This window comes from Schistocerca nitens, chromosome 4 (assembly GCF_023898315.1).
Source record: "Schistocerca nitens isolate TAMUIC-IGC-003100 chromosome 4, iqSchNite1.1, whole genome shotgun sequence".
Taxonomy (NCBI): Eukaryota; Metazoa; Arthropoda; class Insecta; order Orthoptera; family Acrididae; genus Schistocerca; species Schistocerca nitens.
Genome location: NC_064617.1, coordinates 373948832 through 373975133, shown reverse-complemented (window position 1 = coordinate 373975133; position 26302 = coordinate 373948832). Strand labels below are relative to the sequence as shown.

General features: G+C 43.2%; 1 protein-coding gene across 1 annotated transcript in view; it reads right to left on the bottom strand.

Moving 5' to 3' along the window:
• LOC126252317 (carbonic anhydrase-related protein 10) overlaps positions 1-26302 on the bottom strand; it is a 788385-nt gene that overhangs the window by 74632 nt on the left and 687451 nt on the right. Inside the window, exon 7 of the mRNA XM_049953202.1 lies at positions 24901-25047. Within this exon, the coding sequence (XP_049809159.1) occupies positions 24901-25047 (147 nt within the window). The remainder of the gene's footprint in view (positions 1-24900; positions 25048-26302) is intronic.

The following is a 26302-nucleotide window of genomic DNA, read 5'->3' as shown; positions in this document are numbered from 1 at the left end:
CCCGGGGCCTTGTTTCGACTCAGGTCTTTCAGTGATCTGGCAAAGTCTTCACGCACTATCGTATCTCCCATTTCATGTTCATCTACATCCTCTTCCATTTCCATAATATTGTCCTCAAGTACATCGCCCTTGTATAGACCCTCTATATACTCCTTCCACCTTTCTGCTTTCCCTTCTTTGCTTAGAACTGGGTTTCCATCTGAGCTCTTGATATTCATACAAGTGGTTCATTTTTCTCCAAAGGTCTCTTTAATTTTCCTGTAGGCAGTATCTATCTTACCCCTAGAGAGATAAGCCTCTACAGCCTTACATTTGTCCTCTAGCCACCCCTGCTTAGCCATTTTGCACTTCCTGTCGATCTCATTTTTGAGACGTTTGTATTCCTTTTTGCCTGCTACATTTACTGCATTTTTATATTTTCTCCTTTCGTCAATTAAGTTGAATATTTCTTCTGTTACCCAAGGATTTCTACTAGCCCTCGTCTTTTTACCTACTTGATCCTCTGCTGCCTTCACTACTTCATCCCTCAGAGCTACCCATTCTTCTTCTACTGTACTTCCTTCCCCCATTCCTGTCAATTTTTCCCTTATGCTCTTCCTGAAACTCTGTACAACCTCTGGTTCTTTCAGTTTATCCAGGTCCCATCTCCTTAAATTCCCACCTTTTTGCATTTTCTTCAGTTTTAATCTACAGTTCATAACCAATAGATTGTGGTCAGAGTCCACATCTGCCCCTGGTATATTTCATATACGAAACTTTAATTGAACTTCCTAGACAACAAGTATGGAACCAGAATTCGGTTACGGTCTTATTAAAGCAACTGTCGCAGCCTCCTAGCGATTAATCAGAATCACAAAAGATCTGTAATTGAAGAAAATCCTCGGGATGTGAACCTGGTCCCTCCCGATAACGAAGCTTCTCCTTTATTGTTGCAGGGTCTCGTTTTGAATCGGGACTGACGAACGATTATGTTGGAGTGCTTTTCGTAACTACTGGCGAAATACATTTTTGTTAATTATGTAAGTTCCGATACATGTCCCAAGACGCGAATGAAGTCAGGAACTTGGTTTAAATTCTGACTTACGCATGTAAACTAACCGCATATGTTGGAACCAGCGGGAAGTTATCATTTCTTGTGGTTGCCATTACAGGACACCTTGATGAAGCTAGTTCGCCCACTCGATTATCTGGATTTTTTTACATTTGCAAAAACATGACGAAAATTTCATTTTTCAAAGGGACGCACCATCGCCGCTCTAACACCTGGATATTAGAGTAATTCTTCACAATGAAATGTATGGGCGTCCAGGCCACGGATTGCCCTGTTGGCCTCAAGGTCACCTGATCTCACATTTGTGGTTTTGTCATTGGGGAGGGGATGAGAGAAGGAGGGAATGAAGTTCCTGTCTATCTGCCCCATTCCTTAAACTTCTTGTTGAACATCGACGACAAGCAGCATCAGCATGAATGTGACCAATCGAGACACGTCTGCAAAATGTGGGAGACGAATCTGACTGTTGTCCGTAAGATTATACTGGGTTCGGTTGAGGTCACACTACTGAAAGTTAAATGAAAACTTTGATCCTAGTCGTAATCGTAAAAAGTACTCGAACACTGTACGTGCATGATTGTAAAATATACTCTAGGATATTCATATTTAGAAAATAAGAACTTTATACTCCGATACGTAGGTTAAAATTTATTTTGAGATCTTATCTTCAACCGTGTAGACGATATATTATAGTGGAACCGGATGAAGCTTTTCTTATCTCCATGGGTATTCATTTGCAGGAGCTATGAAAACGTAGTTGATGGTAAATTTGAGCTTCTTAAAAGAAGAAGACGAGTTTTAAAATAAATGTTCCATTAGCAAGGAACAGTTGAAACAGCAGTTTAATATTAGGTATTGTTACTGATGCCGCTAAAGAAAAGGTGCACGTAGCTGGAGTGAATAATTTTAGCAGATTACATTTGCGTGGCAGGGCGGGATTCGTGTAATACCTCTCATTTTTCATCGTCACAGACGTTCATCTTAATTTTAATTTACGGCCAACGCCAGGAACATCTGCAGCCAGCTCCACGTGGACTCGGTGATTGTGAGGAAAACCTTTACCTCAAACATAAGAGATAACAAAACGCATGCAAATGTACACGCTCCGTGTATACGCTAAACCGGGGTCATCAATGAAGTCACCTGTTGCAAATCATGTTCCACCAAGTCTCTCTTGTCCTCAATATATCCAGCACTTCGTCACATCTCTCCTACCTCAACTCCTATTTCTGTACAATGCCACTGTTTGTATTGTGATTTAATATTCGAACAAGAAGTAACAGAAGCAATGCGAGGTGAGATGTAAAAAGTCATACTAGGCCTAAAGGAAAGAAAACGTCCTGCATATGGCACTTTTTCAAAATAAATGATTAAATCTGGAGACAAAGTGATTCAAAAAGTAGTTTACAGAATTAGAGAATGCGAAAGCACGCAGTTCCCTGCAACTGAAACAATGATGTTATTATTCAGGTTCGAAAGAGAGGAGACACGCAATTCATAAAAAACTATAGATACAAAAGTTTTCTGTTCCTGATGTACATGAAATTTCCAGAATTACTCTCAACCGCACTGAAAGTAAACGTTAGACTATAATGAAGCAAGCTGTCGTTAGAAGACCGGAAAATTGCTCAAGTCGGAGCAATACCTAAAAAAGGGAAATAGGAGCAATCCGCTAAATTACAGGTCCATATCACTAACTTCGTTTTGCAGTGGGGCTCTGACACATATATGATATGTTAGAACATTATGAATTACCTCGAAGAAAACGATTTACGGACACATAGTCAGCACGGATTCAGAAAATATCGTTCTTGTGGAACACAACTAGTTCTTTATACAAGCTGCGGCATCGCCGCGAAAAAAACACAGTGACCCGTACATGTAACAAGCTTCCTTTAATTTACGTCTATGGTCACAATCTTTTCTGTTTAACAGATTACCGGTTTCGGTCTATTAATGACCATCATCATATCTGTCTCATAAAATCAAAGTCCTAATGCACTGGAGCCATAGTGGCATAGTCAACTGTTAAATGCGGAATCAGCACCAGCATCGTCAAATACATATAAATCACATCACATTACTCGTGCATGTGATGTGATTTATATGTATTTGACGATGCTGGTGCTGATTCCGCATTTAACAGTTGACTATGCCACTATGGCTGCAGTGCATTGGGACTTTGATTTTATGAGACAGATCTGATGATGGTCATTAATAGACCGAAACCGGTAATCTGTTAAACAGAAAAGATTGTGACCATAGACGTAAATTAAAGGAAACTTATTAGTTCTTTATACTCATGAAATAATGAGTGCTTTCGACAACGGATGTCAAACGGATTCCAAATTTCTAGATTTCCAGAAGGCTTTCGACACCGTTCCTCACAAGCGTCTTCTAACCAAACTGCGTGTCTATGGAATATCGTCTTATTTGTGCGACTGGATTCGTGATTTCCTGTCGGAAAGGTCACAGTTCGTAGTAATAAACGGAAACTCATTGAGTAATACAGAAGCAATATCCGGCGTTCCCCAAGGAAATGTTATAGGCCCTCTATTGCTACTGATCTATATTAACGACATAGGAGACAATCTGAGTAGCCCTATTAGATTGTTTGCAGGTGAAGCTGTCATTTATCGTCTTGTTCAGTCATCAGAAGACGAAAACGATTTGCAAAATGATTTAGATAAGATTTCTTTGTGGTGTGAACAGTGGCAATTGAGCCTGAATAAAGAAAAGTGTGAAGTTATTCACATGAGTAATAAGAGAAATACGCTAAATTTCGATTACACGATAAGTCACAAAAATCTTTAAGGCTGTAAACTCAACTAAATACTTAAGGATTACAGTTACAAATAACCTAAATTGGAACGGTCACATAGACAATGTTGTGGGTAGAGCAAACCAAAGACTGTGATTCACTGACAGAACACTTAGAAGGTGCAACATGTCTACTAGAGAGCTGCTTACACCACGCTTGTCCGCCCTATTCTGGAGTATTGCTGTACGGTGTGGGATCCGCATCAGGTGGGACTGACCGATGACATTGAAAAAGTACAAAGAAGGGCGACTCGTTTTGTACTATCGCGAGATAGGGGAGTTAGTGCCACAGACATGACACGTGAAATGGAGTGGCAGTCATTAAAAGGAAGGCGTTTTTCGTTGCGACGGGACCTTTCTCATGAATTTTTTTTTCACCAGTTTTCTCCTCCGATTGCGAAAACATTCCGTTGGCACCCTCCTACATAGGGAGAAATGGTCATCACGATCATAAGAGATATCAGGGCTCGCGCAGAAAAATTTAAGTGCACGTTTTTCCAGCGTGCCGTTCGAGAGTGGAACGGTAGAGAGACAGCTTGAAGGTGATTCATTGAACCCTCTGCCAAGCACTTTACTGTGAATGACAGAGTAGATGTTGATGTAGATGTAGATGTAGAAATGGACGTAGTACCATGGACAAGTTTCGTCTCTAAAACTAATAGATGGAAATCACCATTTTGACCGGAATAGAAAGATTTCGAGAAATGTTTTGACCTTTCCTGAACAATATCTTATTTCACAAAACTTGAAAAACACGGCGTATATTCGACACATATTAGCACAGTAAATATTGTGTGCGTCAATATTACAATTTCATTTACAATTTTCATTTGGCTAAAGCTACACCCAGCAGAAGTTTCTAAATCCGCAACGAAGACATTACTGTTGAAGGATCACATCTCAAATGTCCAAATGTTTGTAAATAACTAAGGGACCAAACTGCTAAGGTCATTGGTCCCTAGACTTACACCCTACTTAAACTAACTTATGCTAAGAACAACACACACACCCATGCCCGAGGGAGGACTCGAACCCCCGGCGGGAGAGGCAGCGCGGATAACACCTGAAGGAGCTTCATTTCGCAGAAAACATTTTACATTTTGTCTCTAGTACACAAATATATCATCAGTCAGTGCAAGAACTTACTAGGGTTATAATCATGACATCGGAAGGGCAATAGCACAACTTAACGACTATGTTATGAAGCAGGTCACAAGTTTCTGTACATAGGAAAAGTAAAGACAGTGGCAGAACGTACAGGCGAAGAAATAAACTGAAGAGGAAGGATGTGGTGGAGAATTTTTGATAAGCTACAATGGGTTTTCTTGGCTAAGCTTCCCATGTATCGGAATAGGAATTCCAGCTATCAGTACATTAACCGTTTTGAGTGACGGCCTGGGAACATGAATTTCAGTGCTAAAACCATTCCTAGAATGATAGCTGCTCAGCAATCAATGGGGAGATGGGTGTTGGGAGTAACTAGCAGAGATAGGATATCAAATAAATTGACCAGGGGATAAAATGAGTGTAAAACATAAAAAATGGCTCTGAGCACTATGGGACATAACTTCTGAGGTCATCAGTCCCCTAGAACTTAGAACTACTTAAACCTAACTAACCTAAAGACATCACACACACCCGCCGCGGTGGCCGCGCGGTTCTAGGCGCTCAGTCCGGAACCGCGTGACTGCTACGGTCGCAGGTTCGAATCCTGCCTCGGGCATGGATGTGTGTGATGTCCTTAGGTTACTTAGGTTTAAGTAGTTCTAATTTCTAGGGGACTGATGACCACAGATGTTCCATGGTGCTCAGAGCCATTTGAACCATTTTGAACATCACACACATCCATGCCCGAGGCAGGATTCGAATCTGCGACCGTAGCGGTCGCGCGGTTCCAGACTGTAGCGCCTAGAACCGTTCGGCCACTCCGGCCGGCTAGTGTAAAACATTATGAACGTAGTTAAAATGTTTGATTCCAAGGGGTTTTGACACAAATCTAGTCAGTGTCGTAAAGAAACGACAAGGGTTCATATTGTTCAAGACTGCATTACATCGAAAGGTCTAGAACAGGAATATATTCTTTAGTGTTTTTTAATGATTACAATGATTACGTGAGTTGGAAATGCTGTAGGAGACAAGCACGCCAATTCTGGTTGTAATTAAACTGAAGGTTTTTCGGGTGCTGCAGTGTGGGCTGTATACATCGCAGAACGCTTAAACATCATAGATATGTTCATTAATTTGTGCTCTCGTTGAGTATTCTGAGAAACGTAATAATTCCACGTGGAAGTATGGCGCTGTAAGCATTCCTATGCAGTATGGGTGCGGGGAACGGGGAGGAACGATGAAACACATCATAACGGTGCATCTGGCACTTTTATAAGGAAATGATCGCAATCCAGAATGAGATTTTCACTCTGCAGCGGAGTGTGCGCTGATATGAAACTTCGTGGCAGATTAAAACTGTGTGCCCGACCGAAACTCGAACTCGGGACATTTGCCTTTCGTGGGCAAGTGCTTTACCATCTGAGCAACCCAAGCACGACTCGCGCCCCTTCTTCACAGCCTTACTTCTGCCAGTACCTCGTCTCCTACCTTCGCAGGAGAGCTTCTGTAAAGTTTGGAAGGTAGGAGACGAGGTACTGGCAGAAGTAAGGCTGTGAGGACGAGGCGTGAGTCGTGCTTGGGTAGCTTAGTTGGTAGAGCACATGCCCGCGAAAGGCAAAAGTCCCGAGTTCGAGTCTCGATCCGGCACACAGTTTTAATCTGCCAGGAAGTTTCAAATGGTCGCAAGTTATAGCATGTGTTCAGTGTGGTCTTCCGATTCAGAAACATGCCGAATCCTTAACACAGCACGGTCGACAGTGACTCGCAGTGTATCCAGTGTAATCAGAGCGATATGTCGTCGTATGCTGTCCTTCAGATCAGGATGCCTCACCGATGGAGACGATTTTTCTGATATATGCACAACCATAAGTCACATGCACTTAGGTCGGCAGATCTGCAAGGCCCCACATCTCGAAATTGCCTAGAAATTTTGTTACCGAATGTTGCTCCAAGCAACACTTTAACCTGGGAAGAGATATATGGTGCCAACCCATTGCATGACAATGATGATGCAGAAAAAGCTGCGTTCTTTAAAGCTGCAATCACTTGTTGCACAAGGATGCCTTATTACGTACGAGTGTTATTGTAAACCTAACAGGTCCGCAAAATGTTATTTTCTCTATCAAAAATGGATTGAGGAGGAAGGAGCTTGTAAACCCGCACCACTCCGTCACATAAGATAGGAGCATTTGATGTTCCTCCACAACATGTGGCGCAGTAGAACCGCTTATGCGACAGGTCTGTGCGTTCAAGGCACTGTGCATAGTAAAATATGTAGCATTCCACCAAAGAATATTCCCTGTCAACATGTCTCCATTCCCACGCGTGCCAAAAAGCGAAGGGCAAAGTCACGGTGTTGTGGCCTATCTTGGGACTTCATTTGATACACATTCTGAATCTTATAATGATTCCAATGTAAAATGCACCACCCAAAATAATTTGAAATGTTGACCAGGGGGAGACAATTCCAGTTTGTTAATAACTGCCACGGGAATAAGCGGATCCCTCTCCCTGCTGCACCAACTAATTAACCTCTTATGTTCTTTAGTCCATTTATTGATATGGGGCCTCTCCGCAGCCGTTTTCGTTGGCAAAATTCCCGCAATGCAGCGCTGCTGTTCTGATAAAAGAACTTTGCAATCAGTGTACCGACTGTCTTTTTAATGGCCATTGCGTTTCGTATGGAAAACTCCTTCCTTCTTAACCATTTTATACCAAATGTCACCTGACAAAAGACATCAAAAGCGCATCACCAAGTGACAAAGAGTTTACTGACGTCAAAACAGAAGACATTATACACTCTTACTGCTTACAGCGCCATATTTTCACCTGGTAGCAGAAAGTGGAACTTTATCGTTTACATCCTACTCCGCAAGCGCAACCATTAATGAACATACCAATCATGTTTCAGTATCAGCCTGCACTTTTGCACTCGAAACATCGTCAGTTTAATTATAACCACCCGGCATAACCACATGACAAAATATTAGTCACAATCTTAATAGATCACACTGGTCCGTTTGGAGCAATATAGGTGGTTTACGGCTGGTACAAGGCGGTCTTTGGAGCCTCCACCGCTGACTCATATCACGGCAGTGTAGTGTTTTGCATGTGTCAGTCACTTGTAAGGAATCAGTGCAGCAGCAAGGGCCGACTTGGAGACGTGACAGACTAGCAGAAAGGAATCGCTGTGTTTCGACATGTCCATGATCACACCGTGAATGAACGTAATGCACCATCGCGAACTATCCCACTCGTCTACAAAAAATGGTGTAGCTCTCGCAGGCATGTAACGTGATTTACCGGCAATGGCTGCATAATGGTCGTAACCGATAGGGACCGGAGATGACTGTCACGACTTGTCAATGATAATCTGTTTCAGACTCGGCAGGAATTGCTACTGATGTCTGTGCAAACAGACATTTGGCTAAAGTCCGTACTACACCTCCATCGTCTCATATTTCTGCAAGGTAACGCAACACACCTTATTGGTCTGCCAACCTGAATGTAAGGTCCGATAGGTCGCCGAATGGAAACAACAGTGAAATTCCGATGAAGCTTGGCACAGATGTGTTGGGCAGTGTCTCTAGTGTACCTGTCGATCTTTCACGACGCTCTTCTCAATTCTGAGCGCACAGTGGTTACGTAAAGTTGCTTACGACGACAGTGTCTCCCCCCAAGAATGGATGTGACCTGCGAAGCTTCTTCTGATTTCACGCAACTCCACTTAACGTGCCTGTCATGCACTTCCCTCTTGGTGACAGTTCTCGGCCGCACACTTCAGGGAAAATGAGAAAGGCCCTACAGCGTTTTCGATGGGAAGCATTTGATCACCCACCATACAGCCCAGACTTGGCTCGCTCTGATTTTCATCTACACTTACATGAACCACTGGCTATGAAGACAACATTTGGGCACAGACAACAAGCTGCAGATCGTTGTAGAAAATTGGCAGAAGGCCGAGGCGTCTGACTTCAGTGACGCGGGTATTGGAAAGTTGGGTCAACGCTACGATGAATGTCTAAGTAGGAGCGGCGACTATGTAGAGAAGTAGCGGGGAGGTGTCGCATACTACTGCAAATAAAACGTTTTTCGTTCTTTTTATTTTCTCTGTGGATTTCATTCCGTGACCGTTCGGACCTTAATTTCGGAATAGCCCTCCTACCTCGATACAAAAGGTATTCACCTATTGCGCTTGTCATGAAGAAGATCCAAAAAAGAGCAGCACATTTCGTTACAGGTTCATTTTGTAAGCGCGAAGGTGTCACAGAGATTCTCAATCAACTCCAGTGCCACACACAGGAGGAGAGGCGTTTTGCATCACGGTGTGGTCTACTATTATAGTACCGAAAACATACTAGGAGCGTCAGCCAATATCTTGCACCCTCCTATGTATTTCTCGCGAAAACCCCATGAAGATAAAATCAGCGAGACTCAACCCCACACAGAGGATTCCCAACAACAGTTCTTTCCACTAATCGTACGCAACTGGAACAGCAAAATGGGCAAGTGACAATGGTACACAAAGTACCTTCCTTCACGCACCGTAATGTGGCTTGCAGAGTTTAATTGTACATGTAGATGTAGATCTCCCGGCTACACTGAAGAGCCAAAGAAACTGGTACACTGGACTAATATCGTGTAGGGTTCCAGCGTGCCCGCAGAAGTGGTGCAACATAACATGGCATGGACTCGACTAATATGAGAAGCAGTGCTGGAGGGACACCATGAATTCTGCAGGGCTGGCCATAAATCCGCAAGAGTACGAAGGGATGGATATCTCTTCTGAACAGCACTTTGCAAGGCATCCCAGATATGATCATTAATGTTCATGTCTGGGGAGTTTGGTGGCCAGCAAAAATGTTGCAACTCAGAAGAGTGTTCCTGAAGTCACTCTGTAGCAATTCTGGACGTGTGAGGTGTTACATTGGCCTGCTGGCATTGCCAAAGTTCGTCGGAATAAAAAATGGACATGAATGGATGCAAGCAATCAAACAGGATGCTTACGTATTTTTCAACTGTCTGAGTCGTATCTGGACGTATCAGAGGTTCCAATATCACTCCAACTAAACACGCCCCACACCATTACAGAGCTTTCACCAACTTGAACACTTCCCAGCTGATGAGCAGGATGCATAGATTCATGAGGTTATCCCCATACCCGTACACGTTCATCCGCTCGATGCAATTTGAAACAAGACCAGACAATATGTTTCCAGTCAACAACAGACCAAAGTCGGTGTTGAAGGGCTCAGGCGAGCCGTAAAGCTTTGTGTCGTGCAGTCATCAATGGTACACGAATGGGCCTTGGGCTCTGGAAGCCCATATCCACGATGTTTCGTTGAATGGTTCGCACGCCAACACTTGTCGATGGCGAAATCTGCAGTAATTTGTGGAAGGGTTGCACTTCTGTCACGTTGAACGATTCTCTTCAGTCGTCGTAGCTCTTTCTCCGGCCACAGCGATGTCGGAGATTTGATGTTTTAACGGGTTCCTGATATTCACTGTACACTCTTGAAATGTTCGTACGGGAAAATCGCCACTACATCGCTGCCTCGGGTATGCTGTGTCCCAACGCTCGCGCACCGACCGTAACACCACCTGCAGACTCATTTAAATCTCCATAAGCTGCCATTGTAGCAGCAGTAACCGATCTAACAACTGCGCCAGACGCTTGTTGTCTTTTATAGGCGTAGCCGACCACAGCGCCGTACTGTGATGGCTTACATATCTTTGTATTTGAACAGGCATGGCTATACCAGTTTCTTTGGCGATTCAGTGTGTAAGTAAATGCAGATCTCTCGGCGTTTTGGCAGTGGGTTGCCGAGAGTTTTGAGCACCACCATTCGTCAGTCGCTTCGATTGATGAACCGTGCCACAGAGTGAAAGCAACATGCAATGATTTGCCCGTATCTGTCATCCAAGCTCATTTCGACCCAATTTCCATTCGCGATAGAACAGTTGTTTCTCCCAGACGTGTGTTCTAAATTTCAACCTTGTATACCCGCAATTTTCCTACAGATTTAATCACGTATTCTCCTTAATGTCATACCTACATAAAATAAATAAAATTTCGATGCGTCCCATCCTTCCAGGATTTTCAGTTTTAAGTGTCGTCAGCTTATTTCTTGCAGTTTGCATTTAGTTTGCCGCTTTGCTTCGTATACCTCAAACAATACTACGCATTTCCACATGTTTGCACTTACCTGCCTCTACAATAGGAGAGAAACTGAAATCAGACAGGTACATGTATTAAGATGAATTTCATTTTGCAGTTTTCGCTGCAGTAATTGCCTCGCGACGGCTTGACACACAAATGAACGACACAGGCTGAAGCTGGCATTTCCATTCCAATGGCTGCCGGCATCGCTCCGTTCTCTCCACATCCGTTACATGCCCAGCGTCACTTCATTAGGAGGGCGCTGTTTGATCGCTTCAAAGCCATCTTCTTTCGGGCGGGGCACTTAGCAGCTAATTGCAATTATCTGGCGCCCAAGTAGTCGCTTGCATAACGCGTGGCAGGTAAAGGCCATCCCCAAACAGGCGCACTGCAGCCCGCCTGATTAAAGGAAGGCGGTCGCTTTTAATTGATCAAACGCGCTGCGCATTAATTCTTCGGAACGGCGGCTTTCAATGCGTTCATTGTTTATTTATGGCTCATCTCGTGCCCGTAATGCAGTCTAATCCATAACTGTGACACCGATTGATGCAGCACAATAACATTCTGCACTTTGTCCGACATAATCTGCATTATGTGTAAATAGCTAATCAGTAGAGTATAGTGTTTTCACTTTTATTTAGTTTTCATCTATTTATAGCAGTCAAACTCCATCATTTTCACGAAGATACCACGGCAGTAAATTTTCGCTCCTGGCGGCTTTACATAGACACACACACACACATATACACACACACACACACACACACACACACACACACACACACACACACAGCCGGCCGAAGTGGCCGTGCGGTTAAAGGCGCTGCAGTCTGGAACCGCAAGACCGCTACGGTCGCAGGTTCGAATCCTGCCTCGGGCATGGATGTTTGTGATGTCCTTAGGTTAGTTAGGTTTAACTAGTTCTAAGTTCTAGGGGACTAATGACCTCAGCAGTTGAGTCCCATAGTGCTCAGAGCCATTTGAACCAATTGAACACACACACACACACACACACACACACACACACACACACAGACATACACACAAATCAAATAGCTGATGTAAATTGCGCTAGATTAATACAGAGGTATAAGGGGATTGCATGTCTACCAAAAGCAACTCATTCCAACTTTTATACTATGCCAAGAGTGGTTAGAGAAAGGCATGCGAGTCGGATGTGGTTATAGCCTGCAACTAGCGTGGCTCTTGTTGACTTGGCAACATTCTCTTCCTCTTGATATGCTGTACACAGCAGTTAGTACAGGGTCATTCACTCTCGTATCGAGCAGCATGATCGTTGTTCCCTATGCAGTAACAGTGGTCAACTAACAAGGGGAGGTCACGACGTTGGAATCACGTATTTACTTCAAACCTGCTGCGTCTTTAGTGGTCCATTAAAACAACATAATGAGCGCATAGTAAGGTCCACTACTCTGGCAATTACGAGAAATTCGCAAGAGAAGTTTTATGCGTCTATTATGTAATTGATGTACCTGTGCAAAGACGCTAGCTGTAAGACGTCATTGTGGTCAAGTGGTTAAAGTTCACGCGCTGCAAGTTGGTTGTGGACGAGGCGGCGTTTCGAATATTCTAATACTTATTTTTTTAATTCGTATTTTTCCATTCCTAGTCACATTATTTAATTTATGACATTTTAGATGTAACGTAGTGAAAAAAACTCACGTGCATTTTCATGAAGTTGTAGTAAATTTCATCTGTTATTTGACTATTTAATACTGGTAATTAAATTTTCGAGAACGAGAGACAGGCTTGGAAAGCCCAAGTCAAACCTCAATAAATAATGATGCAAATAACATTAATCAAAATCAGTAATACAGTTAGTCACAATGTGCCAGATCTCAAGAGTAATGTACAATTACTCGTCGGATGTACTCTCGACATCAATCGTTGCAGGATGGTATTTGTCATACAGACATGGAAAACATAAATTAAAACTTCATGCAAATACATTTGGTTTTTTCATTATATTACCTCTCGAATATCATATATATTAAATAATATGGCCAATGAGGAAAGAAATAGATTGTTTGAGTGGAAGACGAAACGTCGTTGCATAGACTTTCGTTTTACGAAGCTCGAAGGATAATCAGGTACTTGAGCCACATGATAGAAGCGTAAAACCTCTCTTGCCATTTTCTCGGAACTGCCAGAGTAGCGCATCTTACTACTTGCACATTATGTTGTTTTAATGGCGTACTAAACATGTACAAAGTTTGAAGTAAATCTGTTATCCCAACGTCGTGGCCTCCGCTTCTAAGATTGAAAGTATTTCTGGTGCCCTAACTGCAACGATTCTGTCTAGAAGAACAAATATAAAGCAAAGAATAGTGTTTTATTAAAGAGCGGGGAGAGAGAGTCGTTATGCTATTGTCTGGTCACCACCGAAACTAATAATCAATCGCTTGGACATAATAAATTTACTGAAAGATTTACTAAGGCCTTAAAACGCACTATCGGGTATATATGGACAAGGCCGCTAGGCAAACGCAGAAATAGCCGTGCGACCTGGTGTGGAGTCGCCTACAGGAGGGCTACAGTAGGCCATTGTGGGTGATACATCAAAATAGGTAACCTACAGTGCAATCGGCGAGAAGCTATAATTACATGACTGATGGCAGCTCTGTTATCAGCTTTCAACTGCGAAGCGCAAACGACTGCTGGTGATGTCGGTAGTTGTCCATAGAAGTGCGACAGCACTGAGGCGTTGCCATAGAGACGTACTCAAAACCGCGTGACGCGATTTGTCTAGGTTGACGAGCGAAGCAGCCCTGCCTAGGCCATTGCAAAACTCAGGGAGCTCCTCTCGGCGATTCTGAGCGCGGTCATCATTACCTGAAGGACTCTCGCGGAGCAAAAATGCATTTGGATTTTAATATTATCATTCTTATGGATTGAATGCAGTGGATGTAAGTCAATTTTTATACACTGCCTGAAAAAACGGGGAAGCATCCCGAAGACGTAGTATCACGTTAAAGTCATTTCATACTTGTACACATCATAGGCGAGTACGTAAATGATTAGAGTTGCAGTTTTCTGTGACAGGTAGGAAGGCCACGAGTCTGAATCAGTGTTGTTCGTGATTAATTATTACGCCTGCTAGAGTATACCATTAAACCACATAATTTTTAAGAGTCGATCTTCCATGCATAAAAGAGCTTCAAACGTCTGATTTAATTATAAATGAGTTAGTGCGTTGAACATTCGAAGTTAAGCATGTAAGCGAAAAAAGTTTAGGAAGTGTTTGAAATTATGTTAAAGTTTATTGGAAGTCGCGAAGTGCTCTCTTTAACAAATTATGAATGAAAATTGTCTGCGTAATTTGCTTTTCATTTTATGGGAAAACATATTTTTCACCTGTTTCAGATTTTATGATGCCAACACTCCTGAACTACGTATCGTACAATAATGTAAGTACATTGACTGGCACATATGGATGCAGTCTGCAAACTGTCTTGCGAATAGAATTAGTAGTGAAGAAGCAATAAAATTAAACGGCATACTTGAAGCTGAAGTTTGACTGTATGAAAAGCGGAACTCTAGTAAGCGATAAACTCCAATCCTCCTCTTATTTTGTGTGCGGAGTCACCGAGAAAATGGTTGGTAAAGGTTCGAAATTATGTGCAAAGTTTTCTGGAAGTTGCTAAGTGCGTCCATTCTCAAATACTGTATGAGTGAAGGATGGGTATTTGCGCACCTTCATTTAGACTGCCTCAAGACAAACAAACATTATCTAACTCTAATACTTGTCTCATATCCTGTTAAACTCACATAGGAGTGAGTACATTACTTCATGATTACATTATAACAGCACTGCAAATTTTTAATTTCGGTGGGTATACAGGGTATCCGAGGTGGAATGGTCAGTATTCAAGGACGTGACAGAAATGATCATTCGAAGCAAAAAAGCTTAGAATTAATTTTCTCTAAAATACGAGTACATTGAATAAGAGGTATGAGCACTTATTTATCTTCGAAACAGTGAATCAAATGTTTTCTACTGCTAGCTCTTTGCTTTCCACGTTTTGGGAGGTGGTAGTATGGATCAAAACAAAAAGAAACAATTGACCAGTAAACAAGGACTCTAAACAGCATGTCTTAAGAGTTACAACACTTGTTCACCTTCGCTACTGTGAAACACACCTCTTCGACTGAACAAGAGCTCATAGCCCTTAAAGTATGTATTTTAGAGTCCATGTTTAAAAGACGTTTTTTTTTTTTTGAAATATCGTTCCTGTTACAGCCCTGAATACTGATCGTTTCTCCTGGGACGTTCTGTGTAATCGAGTTTTATCTTCATGGAATAAGAATTAAGATGTCCAGGTTGCATGAAGTTTCTACACCCTCGGAGTAAATTCGTGCCTACCTGGATAAAGATGACAAGATTTTGGCAATCAGATCCTGACTGAGGACTAATTAATGGACCATCGGTTTTCCACTGAAGGCGACAAAGTGACTGAATCTACGAAGTCAGAGAATCTATAGATAATAGAATAATATTTAAAATATGAAACAGACTATTTTACAAGTGGTTTTTATAATTCGGGCTTCCAATAATTCGGACTGGGGCTCGCCCCAGTTAGTCAGAATCAGTGAAGTTTCGCTGTATTTTAAGTCATGTAGTACTATTGTATCATAGTTATCAATCGATAACGTCGAATAGTACTAAACGCTTTTCCGAGAACTGTACAGATTAGTAGATGGTGGCAGCCAGTCAAGGAATATTTTACGGAATTGGTTTAAAAATTTATTTCAAAGGCCCAGTCAAATCTTTACAAGTTTACTGCCGGACCAACTTACGCTGTGCCCCCGTGACACAAGTTGGGTATCTTTCAAAATCTAGGCAGCTGTGTCCAGTTAAAGCTGCTGACAAGAGACGCCCTGAGATCTCTGCTGAAACTGCTAGCGAATTCACGCGACTGGTTTTAGCTAATAGCGTGCGTGGGATACAGGTCTCTCGTGTGGCCGCTGAAGTGTTCTGCGGTGCGGAACACAGTTGCTTCTCTATCTTGTAATCCAGACTTCGAGCAGAACAGACATCTTCTTGGAAGGCAGAGACTCTGGCTCTGATTTTCACGACCGGCCACCAACGTAAGTTGCATGAACCGCTTCCCCTTCCGTTGTCCATTTCAATTAATACTTCGACCTCCTGCACTGGCATAAACCTGTTAACTTCCGACCCTAGGCGCGCCCCTTGTACACCGTACATTGAAATACATCCTCTTTATTGTACCTAATTTCCTGTTTTGTCATTTAACGGCAGCCCTGGATGCTCACTCTCAAATCCTGACCTCTAGACCTCCTGCACACTGCCGCCACGAGGCATATGCAACAACCGCCTCTCCACTTTCCCAAACCCTGTATACATTTACAGATTCCACCCTTTCAGCTGCATCTACTATTTGTATGACATCGTGTGTATGCGAACCTTGTTCAACACTAATCGTTATTCTCGAACGATCGTGATTCTTATGGATATACTGAAGTAACAGAAGTCATGTGATACTTCCTAATATAGCGCCTGATTTCTTTTTGCCAGGCCTAGTGTAGCAGCTTAGCAGATAGACGAAGAATGGAATAAACAAGTCGATGGAAGTCCGCTACAAAAATAATGAAACATGCTACCCCTACAGCCGTCCATAATTGCGTGCCGGTGCAGGATGTGGTGCACGAACTGAGCTCTCGATTATGTCTCATAATCTACATACCAAGCCCAATAACGTATAAGAGCCTAACTGCCACGAATGAGAATGTAGTACCAAATGCAATCAACAGATGGTATGCGGTTTGACATATGAAAATCTCTACGTTCCGCGCGCTTACTCCTGACTGTTAGATAAAATGGCGGAGGCAGCAGATGTCTGTAACATTTTGAGTGGCGAGAAACGACAGATCAAAGGAGAAGGTAATGTGGCACTAGGGAGGAAAAAAGTGAAAAATGAATACAAAAGTTAAATCAATAAATTTATTCCCGCAAAAGCTCGTCCAGCGCAGGACGTAAGTCTCATTACTGATCACTAAGCTACAACGTAACTAGACATCATCTTTATTCTTGAGTTACTAAATGTATTATTTCAAAAGCTGTAAAGGAGATGCTCAAGTAACCAAGACAAATAAAGCTATTTATTGTTAATAATATGAACGAATCTGGCTTCTTAGATTTAAGGAAGTTCCAGGTTGTAATATAAATACACGAAATCTAAACATATCTAAATTACAGTTGCTATGGTTGTACAAACATAATCGTCATGTATTTAAGACCAGAGAAGCTTAAATGAGATTGAGGCCTGGGAAGGTTACTCTATTTTGAGAAAAAGGAAAGAGTATAGGATGTCAACAAAATGCAACTACCTGCTCTGGATACTACACGCCACATCAATGAAGAAAAGAAGAAATATTCGTACCTGGTATAAAATGATCCCAGACAGTTTTACAAAACCAAAATGAACTTTTACTGTCTTGTTGTTGACTACTTAATTATGGCAATTAGAGCTGTTCATTACATTTCCACATTTCCATTTTTTACTTATCTTTTTTCCATACTATTGCAATACAATCATTTGTAATCTAGATCCGTACTATGCCTAACTTTCAAAAGAAACACATTAGTAGAACAGTTAAGACCATTAATTACCTACTACACGTAAAAGTCGTTTCCTCAAATTCACGATTTTGGCACTTGGAAACTTTTTTATTCCAAGTCTTCCGTTGTGGCATTGTCATGCAAAAAATTCCTACGTTGTTTGGGAGCATTAAGTATAAGAACGGCAGCAAATTGCAAATGATCGGTTCAGTTGGACAAGAGGACCCAATCCATTCCATGTAAACACTGCCCTCAACATTACGGAGCCAGCAGCAGCTTGCACAGTGGCTTATTGACAACTTGCGTCCGCGGCTCCTAGGGAATGCGCCACACAAGAGCCCCAACATGAGCTCTTACCAACATAGGGACTCATATGACCAGGTCACGGTTTTCCAGTCGTCAATGGTCCAACCGATGTAGTCACGAGTTCAAGAGAAGGGCTCGAAGCGACTTCGTGTTGTTAGCAAAGGCACCCGCGTCGGTCGTCTGCTACCATAGCCCATTGACGGAACATTTCGCGCATTGTTCTAACGGATACGTTCGTCGTACGTCCCACGGTGATTTGTGCAGTTATTTCAGGCAGTGCTGCTTGTTTGTTACCACTGATAACTCTATGCAAGCGTTGTTGCTCCCGGACGCTAAGTGCATGCCGTCGGCCACTGCGTCGTCCGTGGTGAGAGGTATGGCCTGAAATTGGGTATTCTCGGCACATTCTTGACACTATGCATCTGGGAATATTGTATTTCCTAACGATTTCCGAAATGGAATGTCCCACGCGTCTAACTCCAACTACCATTCCACGTTCAGTGTCTGTTTATTCCCGTCGTGCGTCCATAATGACGTCGGCATCCATCTCACATGAATTACGTGATTACAAAAGAACTGCCAATGTACTATCACTTTATACCTTGTGTAGGCGATAATACCGCCATCTCTATATGTGCATATCGCAATCTCACGACTTAGTCGTCTAACTGCACGTTTCAATTCCCTTATCAAATACAACGGTACTGGGTTTGCATCATTCTCGGGCGTGTTTTATTAAGGAATGTGTTACTTAACTGATAAATACGAACGGGAATGAAACACATAGTGTGTGTTTGAGTATGTATGTCTCTTAGAGGGTATTAGAAAATAGGTGCGGCTATATTTGAGTGAAAATGGAACAGAATGGGCACGGACTGAACAAGGAGTAGAGCGAGTAAGAGGAGGAAGTAGCAGTGAATCAAAGAAGAAATACAAGAGAGACAGAGGTGATAAACAGAGTGAGAGAGAGGGGGGGGAGGGAGAGAGAGAGAGAGAGAGAGAGAATAGGAGAGAGAGCGAGGGTAGAGTTAGGGAGGACGGAAGCCGTGTGTGTGCGCAAGGCTGATGCCTGCAAGCACCGGCAGTTGTCAATCATGGAAGGCCTTCCGGGTGCCGGCGTGGCTGCTGCAACTCATCTCCGGTGCTACAAAACTCGATATCAGCACTAAGGATAATACCTGACACACGCCGCCTCTGAATTTATTACGTCTGCCTCTCCCTGACGGCAGGTACACGTGCAGGGGATCGCGGCTTAGGCAGATGCCTCCCTCCACAGAAACACAGACACAGTGGAGCGCAGTTGAAGTTACTTGTTGGTGCACGGATTGTACGACTATATGATACGCCCCGAGACACGCACTGTATAATAGTATACAGCATAACTGTGTAATTGGGGACGAACAGATTTAAGTGGCATCTGATTTCCTAAATGCAGAAAAATGTAACTGGTAAAAAATCGTGAAATGACTGCAATCTTCTACTCAACAAACGTAGTAGGCAAAATGTTATGAAGTAGGAGTAGTATTGAGGTTCCTAATGACTGCATTATGTAAACCGATTGCCGCTTAGGTTGCCCTAAATTTCGAAGAGTCGATAAAGTAGATTGTGCTCCACACAATACAATTGGTGCTTTCTCCTTCAGCAATCAAGAATGAAGGCCACCAGACTGCCGGCCGGTGTGGCCGAGCGGTCCTAGGCGCTACAGTCTGGAACCGCGAGACCGCTGCGGTCGCAGGTTCGAATCCTGCCTCGGGCATGGATATGTGTGATGTCCTTAGGTTAGTTAGGTTTAAGTAGTTCTAAGTTATAGGGGGCTGATGACCTCAGCTGTTAAGTCCCATAGTGCTCAGAGCCATTTGAACCATTTGAGCCACCAGACTGTAGTAAACATTAAAACGATAACGCTTCCACGTCCATCCCTGTACGTAATTTTGGAGCGGGACTTGGAAGAAAAAGTCTAATGTTCACTGTTACATGTCTCGTTAGAGGTTCAGGTACTGAGATAGCCGGCGAAACAGCATTCTTGTCACCTGTTCAACTCTGTCTTGAGTCAACAATGAATGAAAGCTATACCGACCGTGCTAGATGGGGATCATCCCGCGATATGGTCATTTTGAATGGTCCAATCACATAAGATAGAGCTCTAATGGGTCCCCGCTTTCATCAGCTATTTACACTGTTTATCACTCTTTACCTGTAATCTGTTCTGTACATCATCCAAATACACTGATCAGCCAGAACATTATGACCACAGACCTATTATCTACATGAACGTAGCCGCGCGGTCGGGGACGTCTTGTCACGGTCCGCGTAACTCCCCCCGTCGGAGGTTCGAGTCCTCCCTCGAGCATGGTTGTGTGTGTTGACCACAGCGTTTAAGTAGTGTGTAAGCTTAGGGACCGGTGACCTAAGCAGTTTGGTCCCATAATATCTTACCATAAATTTACAATTTACGATATGAACCCATCCAGGGACTTGCAGCGTCACCTGGCGAGGAAGAACTGCTAACCAGACACACGCACGGTGCATGTAGTATCTGTGAGCGGGATGTCCGTGTGTAGAATGGAGAAGGTGCGATCTATATGAATTTGACCGAGGGCAGATACTGATGCCCCGGAAACTGCTCGACTTGTCGGATGGTCGAGGAGAGCTGTGGCTAGTGTCTTCAAGACGTAACGAAACCAAGGTGCAACCACGTCTAGAAGTTGTGGGGTTGGGCGGTCACCCGTCATTACAGACGTCGGACATTCTAGGCTGGGCAGGCTGGTAAAATAGGACAGGCGGCAAACTGTGGCGTTACTCACAGACGTTAACGCCAGGCAAAGTACAAGTGTGAATACACGCAAGATGGGTTTCCGCAGCTGACGACCCATGCATGTGCCAGTATTAACTCCATGACACTGGCAACTACGACTGAAATGAGCACGTACCCATCTGCACTCGACGTTGGCAGTGACAGAGCCTTAAGCGTTGCACAGTCTGATGAATATCTCCTTCATCCTGCCGATGGGAGGGCGTGAATCCGTCGTCTTCCAGGGGAACAACTTTACACCTGTACTGCGGAACGGAGACAAGCGGGCGATGGCTCCATTATGCTCTGGGGAACATTCACGTGGGCATCCATCGGTCCAATGGAGCTCGTGCAAGGCATCATGACGGTCAAGAAGTGTTGTACACTGGTTACAGACCACGTACAGCCCTTGGCATCGATCATGTTTCCAGAGAGCAGCGGCATTTTTCCAAAGATAATGCGCCATATCACAAGGCCGGAGGTGTGATAGTGGCTCGAGGCACACAGTGGCGAGTTCCAATTGATGTTCTGCCCCCGCAATTCTCCAGGTCTGAACCTACTCGTAAACAACTGGCATGTGATTGAACGTGGTGTCAGAGCTCGTCACCCTGTCCCTGGAATTTACGGGAATTAGGCGATTTTTATGTGCAGATGTGGTGCCAATTCCCTCCAGCGACTTACCAAGGCCTCATTTCTTTCATGCCATGACGGGTCGCCGCTGTTATACATGTCGAAGGTAGACAAACCGTCTATTAGGTAGGTGGGCATAACGTTCTGGCTGGTCAGTGTATGAGTTCACTTTTGCCTTTTTTTTCTGGATGTTAAAATTTCCAAGAAGTTTGTGGTGCTATTTGATGACCTTCTGCAGACTGTGGTTAATGAGAAGATTCCTTCTTTTACGATGGTAGTCAAAGGATCAGATTATTGTCGTAATTAAGACACTAAATTTACATTTGAAAGGACTTCTATGTCGTTTCCGTTCTGGGAATACTGATTTGAGGTTTTCGCGTTAACACTTAATCACTGTAGGCTAATTCCTGATTGGTCCATTCAATAAGAAACGGCATATCCTTCTCGAACCCTTTTCAAACTGTGACATTCGCCTTCAATGAAATCATAGTCGGTGGGACAGATTTTCTTTCTTTCGTTAAGAAGGTTTCCTGTGAAACATTCGTCCGACCGATAACAGTACCCTTTCCCGTGCCCATACCAGGTAAACGACGGATAAAGAAATGTATTACATTACATTTTCGTAATTAGTATGACGGGGAACTTCTGCAAGATTTGGAATTAATGGAGACATATCATGGACGTCCTATATGCATCATGCAAGGTCTGAAGAGGATGAAACTGTTATCATGTATAATTTGGGGATTCAGAAGAATGTTAAAAGTAAACTGGACAAATAAATGAAACGGCAAAACATTTCACAAGAGAAACCATTCAGACAAAATTAGCAAAACATTCTGACGAACAGTAAAGGAGTAAAAATATACTGTAGTCCTAAAATTTGAAGAAATGAAACAGATTATCGGAATTAAGAAAACGAGGAAAGAATTTAGAGTAGATTATCTAAGAATCTGAGTGTAGATGGTGTGCTCAGGAGAAAAAATTATCACAAAACAGGAAAAGATCATGCACAACAGTCAAAACACTTTCCGCTTTGTCAAATAATCGTTCTAACTAACGTTCATTTTGCTGCGTGTGGAAAACAGGTGGCGAAAATGTACATACAATGGACTCTCCACCATTCAGAATACCACGGCTTTACGTGCTCACAATTTCACTTATACAGTGAAGCTAGTAGCCTAATGTTAAATTCCATACACCTGAAATGCTGTATAAAATTCCAATAATATTTTTCCTTGTTTGTTCATCGTGCTATACATTGATAGATTCATCCTGAATATCATAGATTGGAATGTAGTTCAATAAGGTGTTGATGTATTCCTTGAAAATGAAATAATTTCAAAGGGTGGGTCATCACAGCTTTCATTAATGTAACAAAACCCGTCAATTTTATATGTCTGTGACCATCCCTTAATAAAATGACTACTGACATCGTAAGTTCCAAATTTTAAGCTACCAATCAGAATTACATCACATCCTCTGTGCTATTTACGTATTCATTTAGTTCAAATATTCAAATCTGTCTTATGGGAATTAACTGCTAAGGTCATCAGTCCCTAAGCTTACACACTACTTAACCTAAATTGTCCTAAGGATAAACACACACATCCATGCCAGAGGGAGGTCTCGAACCTCGGCTGGTACCAGCCGCACAATCCATAACTGCAAGCGCCCTAGACCGCTCGGCTAATCCCGCGCGGCATTCATTTAGTGTAAATTTGTTCATAGAATCGTATTCAAAGAAAGTTTCTGGCAGCTGATAGCGAGTTTGAGTAACGGCACTGGGATTCGTTGACACAATTTATTTAATAAATAAAGTGCACATCACCTTTTCAGCCTTCGAATTAGATTATGAACAACTTTATTAGTAATAAGTCTTCTTCTGTAACAATATCATGTCTCAAGGTCGCATATTACTAACAAAAATGTTCTTAGCCAACCCCCTACCCCAACGCGTATTTGTAACATAATCATAGTTAACTGTCGAAACGAACATCGAGCAGACAGGTTTAGCTTCTAAGCCCACGTGAAGCCTGAAATTTCAGTAGGCTTCTACTGGTATAAAATGTAGGACTCACAGTCATCAGAAGTAAGCTGAATTATGTAATCATTTTATCCATAATTTTGTGCCAGTTGGCACATACTGGCGGCAGAATCTAACTTTCTTGACTAGATGCGTTTGGAATCGATTTTTGCCTGTAAGTCTGCTAATGCTTTGAAGAACACAGTGTTCCTTTACTCATATTCATCTACATCCATAATTCGCAAGCCATCTGACGGTGTGTGGCGGAGGGTACTTTGATTACCTCTATCGGTTCTCCCTTCTATTCCAGTCTCGTATTGTTCGTGGAAAGAAGGATTGTCGGTATGCCTCTGTGTGAGCTCTAATCTCTCTGATTTTGTCCTCATGGTCTCTTCGCGAGATGTACGTTGGAGGGAGCAATATACCGCTTGACTCGTCGGTGAAGGTATGTTCTCGAAACATCAACTAAAGCCCGTACCGAGCTACTGAGCGTCTCTCCTGCAGAGTCTCCCACTGGAGTTTATCTATCATCTCCGTAACGCTTTCGCGATTACTAAATGATCCTATAACGAAGCGCGCTGCTCTCCGTTGGATCTTTTCTATCTCTTCTATCAACCCTATCAGGTACGGATCCCACAATGCTGAGCAGTATTCAAGCAGCGGGCGAACAAGCGCACTGTAACCTACTTCCTTTGTTTTCGGATTGCATTTCCTTAGGATTCTTCCAATGAATCTCAGTCTGGCATTGCTTTACCGACGATCAACTTTATATGATCATTCCATTTTAAATCACTCCTAATGCGTACTCCCAGATAATTTATGGAATTAACTGCTTCCAGTTGCTGACCTTCTATATTGTAGCTAAATGATAAAGAATCTTTCTTTCTATGTATTCGCAGCAAATTATACTTGCCTACACTGAGATTCAATTGCCATTCCCTGCACCATGCGTCAATTCGTTGCAGATCCTCCTGCATTTCAGTACAATTTGCCATTGTAACAACCTCTCGATACACTACAGCATCATCCGCAAAAAGCCTCAATGAACTTCCGATGTTATATCGTAAGAGACATAATGTTAGCTGATGGAATTATATCCATTGTAACGCAACCATCTTTTTTTGTCAGCTCTGGACTATTGTGTGTGTGTGTGTGTGTGTGTGTGTGTGTGTGTGTGTGTGTGTCTGTGTGTCGACAATATTGTTGACCCGACTGATTCAGACTTGTGGGATAGAAAATCAGAGATGCAATGCATGGTACTTATACAGGAGAGGTAGTTGTAAAGGAAGAGGAGGAGGATAGATGGTCCATGAAAGAAAGATAGATCATCTGTGCTTGTCTTTGTGAGCGTGTATGAAAGAGTTGTATGTGTCCAAGGTATACTTGTCCATTTACTCTGCGAGCAACGCACAGGGGCCTCTGCGCTGCGCCTCAAGTTGAAGTCGATGTTGGTGCGCACGGGCCTGTGGAAGAGCGGCTGCGGTGGCCGGTAGTTGTTGCCCAGCGGCGCGTTGGGCTGGTGCCCGTCCCCCTGCATCAGCCGCCGGAGCCCGTGCAGCTGCAACAACAACCAACAACAGGCACTGAGCAGGCAGCAGTCACTAGCCAGCGGGAGGGTGGTGTCGTTGGTGAGCATTGTTGCCCGGCCCCCTGCATCAGCCACCAGAGCCCACACGCTACCTGTGGCTGCACAGGTATGAGCAGCCCTTACAGGCTCGCCTTCACACATTCCTTTTAAATATTTTGTGACTAAAGCCTTCTGACCTGTTACACTTGACATATAAGTACTGTCTCTGTCTTGAATTGTTAGTCAGTACTTACACTTTTTTATATAAAAAAATTTCTTCCCATAAATTTGTAATTATGTTATAGACCATTTTAAATGTCTAAATTATGATGAAGGCACTCTTAGAAGTGTTGAAACCTCGTTAGTAAGACTAAAAATTTGTGAACAAGAGCTCATTTGTTTCAATTTTAATTTATAAACGGTCACTGAACAAAGCAGCCATGTTCAAAACTTTGCAACGAAACATCATCGATATTGTCTTTCGGAGCGAAGGCCCACTCGTGTACCCTTGATGACTGGGCGATACAAAGCTTTTGGTCTCGCCTGGGCCCATCGACACCGACATTGGACTGTTGATGGCTGGAAACATATTGCCTCGTTGGACGAGTAACGTTTCAAATTGTGTCAAGCGGATAGACTTGTATGAGACCCCTGATAAGTCTAGCTACGACTCTCACAGGTGAAACACACGTACGAATTCTGTCTTATCAGTTGCTTCCACTCATGACCGTTGTGCATTCCGATGGACTAGGACAATTCCAGCAGTACAGTGCGACACCAGCTCGCAGCTGTGGCCGAGTGGTTCCAGGGGCGTCAGTCCGGAACCGCGCTGCTGCTACGGTCGCAGGTTCGAATGCTGCCTCGGGTATGGATGTGTGTGATGTCCTTAGGTTAGTTAGGTTTAGTAGTTCTAAGTCTAGGGGACTGATGACCCCAGCTGTTAAGTCCCATAGTGCTTAGAGGCAACTGAACCATTTTTGAATGCGACAGCCCAAACGTCCAGAATTGCTACAGAGTGGCTCTAGCAACACTCTTCCAAGTTTAAACACTTCCGCTGGTCACCAAACTTCCCAGAATGAACATTATTGAGCATATCTGGGACGCCTTTCAAAGTGCTGTTCAGAAGAAATCTCCACCCGCTCGTACTCTTACGGATTTATGGACAGCCCTGCAGGATTTATGGTGTCAGTTCCCTCCAGCACTACTTCAGACATTAGTCGAGTCCATGCCACGTCGTGTTACCGCA